This window comes from Peromyscus eremicus, chromosome 4 (genome assembly GCF_949786415.1).
Source record: "Peromyscus eremicus chromosome 4, PerEre_H2_v1, whole genome shotgun sequence".
Taxonomy (NCBI): domain Eukaryota; kingdom Metazoa; phylum Chordata; class Mammalia; order Rodentia; family Cricetidae; genus Peromyscus; species Peromyscus eremicus.
This window is the reverse complement of record NC_081419.1, coordinates 78,464,310-78,477,802: the sequence shown is the minus strand read 5'-3', so window position 1 is coordinate 78,477,802 and position 13,493 is coordinate 78,464,310. Positions and strand designations below refer to the sequence as shown.

The window sequence follows — 13,493 nt, the reverse complement described above, 5'->3', positions numbered from 1 at the left end:
GCCAGGACTGGTCTTGAACCCTTGATCCTCTTGCCCCAGCCCCGCCTAGTGCTGGAATTGTAGGTGTGTACTTCCATGGGCCTGGGCCTAACTTTGTGTCTCGTATAGAGGGACTATAGGCAGATTTCCTCACCGGCACTCTTGGAGGGAAAACAAAGTAATAGTTGCTAGTTCTACTTCAGTCTGGTAAGAATTTCAACTATGGGCAGAGGTAGTGCCCCTCCCAAACGGGACAACGAGGACATGGTAAGAATGGGGTTGTCTTGCCAGGCCAGTGTCCTGAGAGCCAAATTTAAAGTTGTCGCCAGGGGCTCCGGGATGGCGCTGCAATCGGCCCTGGCATCCGATGAGCCGTTTTTCTGGTGAGATAGACTTCCTGCAGTTTTGAGGCTGTGTTCTATCACTCCCTCACCCACCCTCAGTTGTCACTAAAGCCCCTCTGATACCTTCAGACATACCCCAGGGCCTTTGCACTTAATATCCCTTCTGGAATGTGTCTCCCTTGAATATCTGCATGAGAATGACCTTCAACTCTTTATCTTGTTTCCTTCTCCAGGAGATGGGATTACAGGTGTGGCCCCTGTGACGGGCCACCATAGCCTTTTTAGACTAGGCAGTTCCATCTGTCACTCCTTTATCTGCATTGTTGTATTAGTCCCTGTTTTATTGCTGTGAGGAGATGCCATGACCAAGGCAACTCTTATGAAAGAAAGAATTTAACTGGGGGGCTTGCTCACAGTTTCAGAGGTTAGTCCATTATCATTGCAGAGACATGCCAGCATGGCAGCATGGCTGTGTGCCTGGTTCTGGAGAAGTAGCTGGGAGCTGTAAGCATCCTGATCCAGACAGAGAGAGAGAGGCTGAGCCTGGTGTGGCCTTTTGAGACCTCCAAGCCCACTCCTAGTGATGTGCTTCCCCCAACAAGACCACACCTCCTAATCCTTCTCAAATAGTGTCACTGCCCGATAACTACTGTCCTAGTCAGGCTTATTGTTGCTGTGATGAAACACCAAAAGCAAGTGGGGGAGGAAAGGGTTTATTTGGCTTACACTTCATATCCCTGTTCATTGAAGGAAGTCATGTCAGGAGCTCAATATAGGGCAGGAACCTGCAGGTAGGAGTTGATACAGAGGCCATGGAGGAGTGCTGCTTACTGGCTTGTTCCACATGGCTTGTTCAGCCTGCTTTCTTATAGAACCCAGGACCACCATCCCAGGGGCGACTCCACCCACAATGGGTTGAGCTCTCCCACAAATGCCCTACAGGCTTGCCTACAGCCCCATCTTATTGAGGCATTTTTTCAGCTGAGGCTTCCACCTCTGAATACTCTAGCCTGGGTCAAGTTGACATAAAACTAGCCAGGATAACTAAGCATTAAATATATTGGCCTCTGGGGGCTATTCTTACTCAAACCGCCACAATTGTGTTTCTTCAAAGCACTTGTCAGCTCCCTAGCATTGTTTATATTTTGTCTGTCCTCTGTTGGTTCTGGGCTTGGGGAGAGCAGGGGCTCAGCTGTGTTCACCTGGCATGTATGAAGCACTCATTAGACATGTGAGTGAATGAATGGATGACTTTGTGCCCACATTAGTTTATTTATTCATCCCATCTCTTGGACTTGCTGCTTGCTCATCCATTCTTCTCATCTCTGAAAGACCTTTCCTGACCACCTTAAGTAAGTGGGTCTCCTCTTTTGCTCTCTCTACACTGTTTCATTTCTAACACTTCTTTGTCTTTAGCTGTGAGGTCACATGCTCCATGAGAACAGGATTCTTGTTTACAGCGCACATGTCGTGTATCTGGCACACTAGTTGGCATGTACATTTAGCTGAGTTGTGGTGCTGGATGAACTGTGGAAAAGAGTGATAGGTGAGGGGCAGTGAATGGGATAGCAATCTTGCATGTGGTGTCTGATGCAGCACAGAGGGGGGAGGAGTTGGTCTTATTCCTCACAGATTTGCTGATGTTGTCTAGAGTAGCGTTTCATGTTGCTTTCGAAGATTTTGTCAATGGATGTTCTCTTGCTTTCTTAGGATGTGCATTCCAGGTACAGGACGGAGGCCCATCAGGACGTGGTGGGAAGATTTAATGAGAGGTAGGTCTACAGGTCAGTTCCTGCAGTTGCTGGGAACAGAATGGGAGAAGAAATGTTTCTATCTTAGACCCCAACGAGTTTGCTCTTGTATCAGAGGGGCGTAGTACAGGCTTTCAAAACCAAGTGAGGCTTGTTTTGTTTTGAGACAGGTTTTCACTGTGTCGCTTCGACTAGCCTCAAACTTAAGACTCACCTGCCTCAGCTTCCCAAGTGCTAGAATTACAAGTGTTCATCCAGCTAGCAGTGAGATCCTGCTAGCAGCTATTCCTGTGAAACCAACTGGCGAAGAGAAAGAGCTGGGACTGTGCTTAACCTTGCTGCTGATCTGACCAGCTTAGTGGCTCTCTCTTCTTTGGCTCTAAGCTTATTCTTCTGTCCAAGGGCTGGTTTGTCTGGAGCAGTACTTCTCAGCCTCTTAATGCTGCGACCCTTTAGTACAGTTCATGTTGTACTGACTCCAACCATAACATTATTTCTGTTAGTACAGAACTGTAAATTTGCGATTGTTATGAATCATAATGTAAACATCTGGTATTTGCATTGGTCTTAGGCAACTCCTATGAAAGGGTCATTAGATTCCCAAAAGGGTCATGACCCACTGGTTGAGAGCTGCTGATCTAAATCACTTTCCCAGAAGGCATCTCAGAGAGCACTAGTTCTTTTTTTTTTTCCCCCTTTTTTTTGAGGCAGAGTTTCTCTGTGTAGTCTTGTCTGTCCTGGAACTCGGTCTATAGACTAGGCTGGCCTCGAACTCACAGAGATCCGCTTGCCTCTGCTGGGACTAAAGGTGTGCGCCACCACTGCCTGGCTAGAACACTAGTCTTTTAAGAGGGACTTTATGGTATGAGGGTTTTCTGGCCGGTTAAGTGTGGGAACTGTTGTTAATTTTTCCTTTGTGGAGACTGACTGAGTTGTTGGAGCCTCTGAAATGTTTTGCAGCAGCTAGAACAGTTCACAACATGTGGGTCTCGACCCCCACGGAGTCACGTATCAGATATCTACGTTATGTTCATAACAGCAGCAAAATCACAGTTATGAAGTAGTGATGAAATAATTTTACGGTTGGGGGTCACCACAACATGAGAAACCGTGTTTTACTGATCATTTTCCCATGGAGCCTCCTTTTTAAAGGACCTTAGTAGCCAGTGAAACATTTTCAGCCACCAGTTCTCAATCTGTGGATCATGACCCCTTTGTGGGGGTGGTAGAATGACCCTTTCACAGGGGTCACCTAAGACCATCGGAAAACACACATATTTACATTATGATTCATAACAGCAGCAAAATCACAGTTATGAAGTAGCAATGAAAATAATTTTCTGGTTGGGGGTCAGCACATGAGGAACTGTATGAAAGGGTTACAGCATTAGGAAGGTTGAGAACCACTGCTTCAAGCTTTGGTCTAGACCAGTAGTTTTCTAACTGGAGGTGACTTTGCCCTCTAGGGACATTTGACAAAACAGGAGACCTTTGAGCATCATATCCTGACTCTGGGAATGATGGGGTGGGGGTGCCATTGGCACTGAGTGCATAGAAAGAAGCTAGGATTGGTGCTGAGAACCCCCAGTGGACGAAACAGCCGCTGTGGAAAAGAACTGTCAGCTCCAAGATGGCAGTTCTGCTGAGGCTAAGAAAACACACACACACACACACACACACACACACACACACACACACACACACACACCCAGCCTTGATGAGCCCCGGAGTCTTTCCCACTTGAGCTGAGTGTGATGCAGGAGGAGGAGGGGCATCTGTGTGCTGGTGACTAGCGGAGACACCTGTCAACCGAGAGCTAAGCCTCTTTAAAAAAAAGTTACTTTGTGTTCAAGTGCCCACAGTACCAGAGGGAGGTAATGAGCTCCTGAAACTGGCATCACAGGTGGTTGTGAGCAACCCAACAAAGGTGCTGGGAAGCCCACCTTGGTCCTCTAGAAGGGTAGCAGGTGCTCTTAACTGCTGGTTGTCTCTCTAGCCCCCCCCCCTTTTTTTTTAAGATTTATTTTATGTGCTTAGATGTTTTGTTTGCATGTATACCTGTGTAGCGCATGTGACTGGTGTGTTTGGTGCCAGTGGAGGTCAGGAAAGGGTATCGGATTCCTTCGAACTGGATTCTGAAGAGTTGTGAGCTGCCATGTAAGTGCTGGATATCAGACCTGAGACTTTGCAAGAACAAGTGCTCTTAACCACTAAGAGGCTCTTAAAAGCGTGCTGTCTTAGACACGTGAAGAGACACCACGACCAAAGAAACTCTTAGGAAAGAAAGCATTTAAATGGAGGCTTCATTACAGTTTCTGAGCTTAGTCCAGTATCATCATGGCAGACAGCATGGTAGGGTCATGGCAGCATTCCTAGCCCTGGAGCAGTAGCTGAGAGCTACATCCTGATCTGCAGGCAAAGAGAGGGAGCGTGGGCCTGGCATGGGCGTTTGAAACCTCAGAGCCCACCCGCCAGGGGCATACTTACTCCAGAAAGGCCGCACCTCCTGATCCTTCTAATCCTTTTCAACCAGTGCCGCTCTCTGATGACTGTGCACTCAGATCTGTGAGCCTCTGGGGCCATTCTTACTCAGACCACCACACGCGCATGGAAAGTGAAGAGGGCCTCCCTCCACCTCTTTTGCTTTTTTCTTCCTGTAACGAGGTAGATTCGGATTTCTCTGTGTGACTGGTGACCATATGTGGCTTGGATCTGGAGTCCGAGCTACCTCATTGCTAAGGAGCTTTGGATGGGGGTGGGGGGAGCAAATGATCCAGGAGCAGTGGTGCTTGCTGACAGTGGAGCTCCTGGCTAGGGTCCTAGGTTTTCCTGTATAAATACACTCAGGTGACTTGCAGAGCTGGCTGAAGGCGTCTCGTTGTTCTCCACCTGGTCCTGACTATGTTTCCTGAAGAAACCTTCTGAGTTCTTGCTTAGACAGTGCCTGTCTTTCCTGTCACCTCACTGCAGCAGCTCTGTCTGTCCCTCAGGTTTATTCTCTCCCTGGCCTCTTGTAAGAAGTGTCTGGTCATTGATGACCAGCTCAACATCCTGCCCATCTCCTCCCATGTGGCCAGCATTGAGGCCTTACCTCCTCAGGCCCCGGTAAGTCTGGGTGAGGGGGCCTGGGATCTGGTGGGTGTCAGGTATAATTTCCATGTGAACTCCTGGGCCAAGGCAAACTGCTTTCTCTTCTCTGATAGGATGAGAATCTCAGTCCTGCTGCTCTGGAGCTGCAGGAGTTGAAAGAGAGTTTGCAGGACACTCAGCCTGTGGGGGTTTTGGTGGACTGCTGCAAGACCCTGGACCAGGTACGTGTTTGTCTTGGATCACACAGAAAGGCAGTCAGTGAGCTGTGCTGAGGAGATGGGTTGTATTTAAAGAGGAATTGTCTTTTCCATAGAGGATGATAGTTCTGTGTTCTTTAATTTCAGTTAAGTTTGATGATACAAGGGGTTTTTGCTTTTTTTGTTTGTTTTTTTTTTGTTTTTTTGTTTTTTTTGTTTTGTTTTTTCAAGGGTTTCTTGGTGTAGCCCTGACTGTCCTGGAACTCGCTCTGTAGAACAGGCCCACCTCTGCCTCCTGAGTCCTGGGATTAAAGGCATGTGCCACCACCACCTGGCTGGTCCAGAGTTTTTGCTTATGACTTATATGAAAGAGCTGGGAGTGGATGGGCTTCAGGCTTCTTTTACTAAAGCCCCATCTAGTGTGAATCCTATCTGGGATTGTATTGTATTGTATGTATGCTAATAGGAGTTTGAGTGAAAACACCAAGATGTGTTTCTGTGTTAGCTGATGTGGTCGGCCAGTCTTATTCAGTGGCTTCTGGGCCATGAGGATTTGCTAGTTAGCACTGCTGAAGGCCTTCAAGCTGCTGTGTGTTCGAGTTCAGCCCAGCCTTGCTCAGATGAGCAGCACAGGGCTTCTCCCTCCTCAGACAATAGCTGCAGTGGTACCTCCCCCACTCGGGACCGAGGCCTGATAGGCTGGCTTCCTTTTCATTCTGGAAGCACAATCCTAAACTCTTTGTGTGCTGGATAGGTTACAGCCTCTAGGTTGTTTTAACCTACTCGTGGTCTAATGAAAGAGGGAACAACAGGATTTGAGAGAAACTATAATACTGGGAACAGCATTATCAAATCAAAACAGCTTACTCAGGAGGCGGAAGCAGGAAGATTGTCATGAGTTTAGGCCAGGCTGGGCTATCTAGTGAAATCCTTTCTCCAAAAAAGGGATGGAGGCTCAGTGCTTTCCTGGTGTGCACGAAGCTCTGGGGTTGATCCCCAGCATTGCATAAACTGGGCATGGTGATGCCTGCCTGAAATCCTACTGCTCCAGAGGTGGAGGCAGGAGGCCTAGAAGTTCAAGGTCATGCTAGGCTATAGTGAGTTCCAGGCCAGCTTAGGATACATGAGATCCTGTCTTTAGAAAAAATGAGAAGCCATCTAAAACAAAACCAGTTAGTAAAGCATGAAAGCATACATGTTAACGAAATAGAAAGGGGCATCTGTGTTGATTCCAACTGTTTTGCTATTACAAACAGTAGTGCCAGGTGTGATGGTGTATGCCTGTGTTCTGAGTACTTGTCTAATACTGACAGGAGGATCGTTGTTTCTGAGGCCAACCTGGGCTACATAGAGCAAGCCACCGTCTCAGAAAAGAGTTACTGATAGGAAATTCTCCCAGATAGATCTGTGGCCATTATAGATCCAGGAGCTGCTGGGTCGGAGATTGTGGGCATTGAAATGAGTGTGCCCCCAGTTGGTAGTGCTGCTGACAGTGTAGGAGAATGCCTGCCTTCCAGCTTTCTCTACAGTTACATTGGAGTCTACACTAGTCAGGTGTGGGAACGTCTGATCATTGTTTGAATTGGCTTTATCATGAGAGAGGCAGACCAGTGATTATTGGTTATTTCTGTTTTGGTTTCCCTTTTGGTTATCATGTCTACTTATGTCTGTATTGCTTATTTATTTGTCTTTTTCATTTAGAATTTTCATTTTCATTTGCCTTTCATTTTATATAAATATTTTAGGATACGTTTTAGTCTAGTTATTTGTAATTAACATTTAGAACTTCAGTTCCCTAAAATTTAAAAAGTAAAATATAAGCCAGGCGGTGGTGGCGCACGCCTTTAATCCCAGTCCTTGGGAGGCAGAGGCAGGTGGATCTCTGTGAGTTTGAGGCCAGCGTGGGCTACAGAGTGAGTTCCAGGAAAGGCGCAAAGCTACACAGAGAAATCCTGTCTCAAAAAATAAAACACAAAACACACAAAAAAAGTAAAATATAGTCCAGTAAAGGCCAAGTCAGGCCAGTGTGAAGCTCGACTCGTTGAGCCTGGTGTCCTGGAGTCCTTTCTCATCTATGCTGGGCCTTCAGCTTAGTGCAAGACTTGCTCCTCAGGACTAGCCGGCCATGGCCTCCTTCCCAGTCTTCGATCTCAGCAGGGATCCAGATTTAGCCCCGAGTAGTAGTGTGGCTCCCAGTTAGTCCTTGTTTCCCTCTGGTGCCAGGCGCTCGGCTGGGGGGCTGGGTTTGGACGTGAATGAGGGTACCTGCTTCAGAGCTTGTCCTCTGTAGGATGAGACAGATTCTGCGTGGAGGAAATTAGCAAATCATACGGTTTACTGGAAAGTGCTTGTAGAGCAGAGAAAAAGGAAAGGTAGCCTAGAGGCCTAGGCATATCAAAAGCTTCTAGATAGAGTGGTGAGGGATGGAGTATTTTAGAAGGGATATTTGAACAAAGCCTTGAAGGAGCTGTGGAAAGAGTCCCTGGCAGAATGGTCACAACTGTCTAGGCCTAAGGCAGGAATGTGGTTTGGGTGCTTGGGACCAGCAAGGAGGTCAGCAGGCCTGGCAGCAAGAAGGAGTGGTCGGGGAGGTGGAGGTTATTAAGGCCACTGGGAGGCCTGTGGCTTGAGAGGTGGTGACATGGAGAGTTTTGTGTGTCTTAGCACAGCGTGGAAGCATCCCCAAGGTTAGAAAAGGACCTTCTGGCTGCTGAGCTGACTTCAGGCTGTGGTGGGATGTGGGTTGGAGCAGGAAGGTTAATTATGAAGCTGCTGTGGGATGGAGTTAGCTGGGACAGGAGGGGCTGGGAGCAGAGCTGGAGAGGAGGACGTGAGGAAGGGCAGGACTCTGAAGGGGTCACCAAAAGGGGGGCTAGAAAATCAGGGCTGGGTGCGAAAATTGAGGGTATGTTTAGCACAGAGAATTGGACAGTTAAACTCAGATGGGGAAGTTAATAGATGGAGGTCTGGGGACCTGTTCTACCTCAGCTTTAAGTCTGAGATGCCTGTTGTATGGGTGAAGCTGTAGAGCAATGGTTGCAGGTACCTGAGAGTGTGGCGTGTGGGGAAGGGGTCGACAGTGGAGACAGAAACTTGAGAACCTTGGGCACTCGCTTGGTCCTTGTGGTCTTGACAGAGCTGCGGAGCTGACCGAGGGGGTGAGAAACGTAGGTGCTGAGCACTGCTTTCTGGCCTCTAGGAACTGATGCCCTTGGGTTGGCCTCGGCATCAGCCCGACCTCTACACACAGACGGTGGTAAGAGCTGAACCTGGAGCCCTTGTGGGTGTTCACTTAATGCTTCCCTTTACACAGGCCAAAGCTGTCTTGAAATTCATTGAGGGGATCTCAGAGAAGACCCTGAGGAGTACTGTCGCACTCACCGCCGCCAGGGGACGGGGCAAGTCTGCAGCCCTGGGCCTGGCTATTGCTGGGGCAGTGGCATTTGGGTAAGGGTTCTTTATGGGTATTTGGGTTGGGAACCTGGTGGAATTGTCTCTGGTTCCTCATCAGTGCTGGTCACCATGTAATTTCTCTCTGGGTCTTGGGTACTTGTGTGGAATCAGCAGCACTGTTCCCCTAGGTCATTGAGAGGCACACTGGGCACAGAGGCAGTGCCAGGGCTCTCTGTTTGCTGCTTCCCTTGAACAACAGCTTGACAACATGTGAAGAACAGCTGTCAGCATGAGTGTCTGTGACCAGCTTTGCTGATTGAGCAAATACAAGCGAACTGTGTTATGATCTTGGTTGGTTGGGGGTCTTGTTTCAGTAAGATGTTATTTTCTGTCCTTGTCGGGTATTTATGTAATTGCCCGGTGTGCTTTGCTAGCTTAGATGAGGGACCTACAACCCATTGTCCTGCATGGGCAATCTTCTTTGGTGATACTTAGAGTTCTGTGGGCATTTTGTATGTGTTGTAAACCAAGGCCCAGGGAGTTCTAATAATTACCCAAGATCCCCCAGCAAGTTGCTGCTGGCAGAGCTGTGGCCCTGGCTGGCCTAAGCACCCACTGAGCTCCTTGACTTCATAGTTTCAAAATAGTCTGGCTAGTGATGAGTGTGAGGCTGTCCTCTGGTCAGGACACTGGGTTGGGGGCAGTGTGGGTTCTGCACGCTGACAGCTGTTCTCCTACTCTGCCACTCAGCACCCCAGAACTGATGAGGTAGTGTGTGCCAGGGCTTGCGACCAGCACATCCATAACCTGCTTGTATTGTCTGTCCTAAGTCTCCTTATTTCTAACCCTCCTTTTCTCTCATTCTGCAGGTATTCCAATATTTTTGTCACCTCCCCAAGCCCAGATAACCTGCACACCCTGTTTGAATTTGTGTTTAAAGGATTTGATGCTCTGCAGTATCAGGTAGGAAAGTAGGGTAGGACCTTTTGGTGTAATGCAGAATAAGCCCAGTGGTCTGTGGAATGCTTGCTTTCTCAGGAGTGAGTCTCCGTAATTTGTTTGATTCTCTCTTCACCAGGAGCACCTGGATTACGAGATCGTACAGTCTCTAAACCCCGAGTTTAATAAAGCGGTGATCAGGGTCAACGTGTTCCGAGAGCACAGGCAGACTATTCAGGTGAGGCTCATCTCAGTCCTGCTCTGTGGGCCAGGGTCCTGCTCTGTGGACCTAGCTGGGTGGTCTTTCCCCACATGTATGACTCCTTGTCCTTGACCCAGCAGTGGTGTGGGAGAAGCCTGTTGCAGATTTTCAGCTGAATGTGAAGAAGACATTCAGGTCGGCTAATAGAAATGCATGTAGTAGTATTGAAAAGTACAGTTTGTCTCTTGACTGTGAAATGAATGGGACTGAGAGTATGCTAATGAGTGAAAAAACTGTGGTTCTAATCAGTTCAGGTTTTGCTGAGTTACTGTAGGTTTTGAAATAGGACATCTGTAGCTAGAACAATAACATCACCATTTCAAAGGAGAAAGAGCTTTGCTGAATGTGCTGGGGATCTTTGTGGCTTTGCCAGTGCTCTATTTCCCTTTCAAACAGCATTTTCCAGAAAGCTCCATAAATCTCGAGCACAAATCTGTGAGTCCAAATGCTCTGCATTTGTCTGAAGGCTTCAGTGTTGTTCAGTCTCTACGAGACATCATGTGACACGATCGCAGAGGCACCGAGACTCACTGGCTCTTGCTGGATGGATTCATTGGTTGCTTTGGAAGTTAGATTGGCATGGGAAGCAAGCCAAGTGAACTTGGCAGTTTATAGTCCTTGAACTTTAGCCTGCAGAAGCAGTGAGTAGACCTGTCAAGGAGAGATAGGTAGACGACTAACACCAGTGTTGATGCCTTGATCCCAAGGTTCTCTATTAGTTTTAGTAGATTCCTTTTTTTTTTTTTTTTTTTTAATTATTTTATGTGTGTGGGTGTTTGCCTGTATGTATGTACCACAGATGTGTCTGGTACCCATTAAGGCCAGAAGAGGGCTCTGGGTCCCCTGGAACTGGAGTTAAAAATGGTTGGATCCACCAGTGTGGGTGCTGGAACTGAACCTGAGTCCCCTGGGGGAGCAGCCAGGGCTCCTAACTGCCGAGCCGTCTCTGAAGTCCCTTTTCTGGTCTCTTCTTCCTGCCCATGTCATCCACGGTTGCCAGATGACCTCAGCTGAGGGGAAAACTGCTGCTAGTGTGGGTTGGGGTGGGGTGGGCTGTTGGCTCCCAGATTACAGGGAACTGTTAAAACTCAAGAAATATATGCAAACCAGAGAAGGAAAACATTTCCCTGGAGTACCTTAGTTCAGCCCTGGTTTCTCTGTAAAATTGTGTAACCCAACCCCCTTTCCTTACAAGATTCCGTTTGTGTGTAGACTCTGGGTGAGTGCAGAGGAGGTGACTTGGCTTTCTAAGACTCCAAGTGTGTTCTTTCTAGGGTGGAGAGTGAGAAAAAAGAAGAGCATTAGATTAAAGCAGGTCCTCCCTGGAGGCCACTTCTGTGCTTTTATGAGATAATTGTTTAGTTAAGAATCAAGACGTGGGCTGGGCGGTGGTGGCGCTTGCCTTTAATCCCAGCACTCAGGAGGCAGAGCCAGGCGGATCTCTGTGAGTTCGAGGCCAGCCTGGTCTCCAAAGTGAGTTCCAGGAGAGGCGCAAAGCTACACAGTGAAACCCTGTCTTGAAAAACCAAAAAAAAAAAAAAAAATCAAGATGTGGGGTCCCATGGAAGATGTGAGACCAGGAGTGAGTAGGGCAGCTCTCTCCCTGATCCAGTCACCTCCAGACCAGCCCGATCTTCTTACTCTCCTGATCAAGCCTGTAGGGAAGCACAGAGACCAGCCTAGCCTTTGGATAGCCAGCGTGGCAGTCTGCTTTTGGTGTCTGCCCCGTATGCAGGCATGTACTGCCCTGCCCCTGTCCACCTTTTTATTCTGCATCTGGTGCCAGAGCTCTAGATTGACGCTTGCAGGTCAGACTGATGCACCTTTAAGTGTTGGGTGAGGAACTAGGGTTTGTGTTTGTTTTGTTTTCTAGAACAAGTATTGAATTGTTGAGCTTTAGACTTACATGTGTGTATATCTAGTTTTGTGGGATTTTTCCAAATTCTCCTTTACAGTGTTTGTCCCTAGTTACCTTCATACCACTTTTTGGTTTGAATTTTTATTTTCTTACATCCTCAGCCATTGTGGGTATGGTGCAGCAGCTATGAGTTTTTGTTTTTGTTGTGTTTGAACCCTCGACTCACTGTCCTCCTGTCTCAGCTTCTGATTACAGGTGTGAACCCTCATACCTGATTGTTGTTCTGGTTGTTACTTGGTTTGGTTTGAGCCAGAGTCTGCCTATGTTACGTATACTGACCCTAGCTCGCTGTGGAGCCCTAGACTCCTGAGACTTCCTGCTTCACGTCCTAAATGCTGGTTTACAGATCCGTACACCATGTCCATTCCAGGAATTTGGGTTTGTCTGTCTGCATGCTGTCTCCCACAGTTCTCTGATTGTTTATGAAATTGAATTATCTTTAATTTTTTTCATTGGTTATTCATATTGCCTCCGTGGCCTTTTAAAAACAGCAGAAAACCCTAAAAAACCCGATGAGTTTTTATGTGCTTAAGGACGAGACGAGAGGTGGGGAAAGGGAAGAGGTGATGGGTAGTGGGGGATGGGAAAGGAACAATGTGGACTTAGGAAAGAGGATCTCCAGTGTTGTTCGAATCTAGATGGTCTTTTAATACAAACCCGGAGCCAAGTGAAAGCTGAAAGATCAGAGAAGCAGAGCAAGCCACAGCCAACCTATTACCTCACCAACTCCACGAATCCTCTGAATTCCTCTGAGTCTTCACCTGAAAGGGTCTTCCTGTCTCCTCACGCCTTATATACCTTTCTCCGCCCTGCCGTCACTTCCTGGGATTAAAGGCATGTGTACTTCCCAGTATTGGGATTAAAGCTGTGTGCCACCACTGCCTGACTCTGTTCCCAGTGTGGCCTTGAACTCAGAGATCCAGACGGATCTCTGCCTCCTGAGTGATAGGATTAAGAGTGTGTGCTACCACTGTCTGGCCTCTGTGTCTAATCTAGTGGCTGGCTTTGTCCTCTGATCCTTAGGCAAGCTTTATTGGGGTACACAATATATCACCACACTCCAGTTGAGGCTAGCCCGGGCTACATGACAACCCCCTTGCTTTCCCTGACCCCAAAAAAAAAGAGTAGTCTGGAAATTGCCTACCACACCAGAGGTTGTTGGTGTCAGGACAGAGAACACAGCACATAGATTGAAGTCCAGTGTCACATGCAGTAAGGGCTGTGCCTCTCACTACTGCCTCTAATCTGAGGCTGAAGAAAATCAAGAGACACAAAAGAGGGAAAGGAGTGTAGCCACTGTCAGTTGGTCAGTTCTGTAAGCCAGGCTATTTCAAGGTCCTTTTACACAATGAGCTTGCTTCTTCCTTTAGCAGCCATTGAGTAGGTGTTTCCTTGTATCTGTGTGTGTGCGTGCATGCTGTGTGCATATTTTTATGAATGAGCATATACAGATGAGTATGTGTGCAGGCCAGAGGTCCACGTTGGGTATCCTCCTCGGTTGCTCTCCCTCGCTGAACTTGTGTCCCCAGATTGGGCTGGACTGGTTGGCCAGCAAGCCCCAGGCAGTTCGTCTCTGTCTCCTGCCCATTGGGATTGCAGGTCTGTGTGCTGCGTTCCTGT

The 13,493-nt window shown here is 47.9% G+C and overlaps 1 protein-coding gene across 1 annotated transcript in view; it reads left to right on the top strand.

The window, feature by feature from the left end:
• Positions 1 to 13,493, top strand: part of Nat10 (N-acetyltransferase 10) — a 44,847-nt gene that overhangs the window by 11,655 nt on the left and 19,699 nt on the right. Inside the window, exons 6-11 of the mRNA XM_059261019.1 lie at positions 2,034 to 2,095; positions 5,065 to 5,179; positions 5,278 to 5,385; positions 8,675 to 8,808; positions 9,624 to 9,717; positions 9,833 to 9,931. Of these exons, the coding sequence (XP_059117002.1) occupies positions 2,034 to 2,095; positions 5,065 to 5,179; positions 5,278 to 5,385; positions 8,675 to 8,808; positions 9,624 to 9,717; positions 9,833 to 9,931 (612 nt within the window). The remainder of the gene's footprint in view (positions 1 to 2,033; positions 2,096 to 5,064; positions 5,180 to 5,277; positions 5,386 to 8,674; positions 8,809 to 9,623; positions 9,718 to 9,832; positions 9,932 to 13,493) is intronic.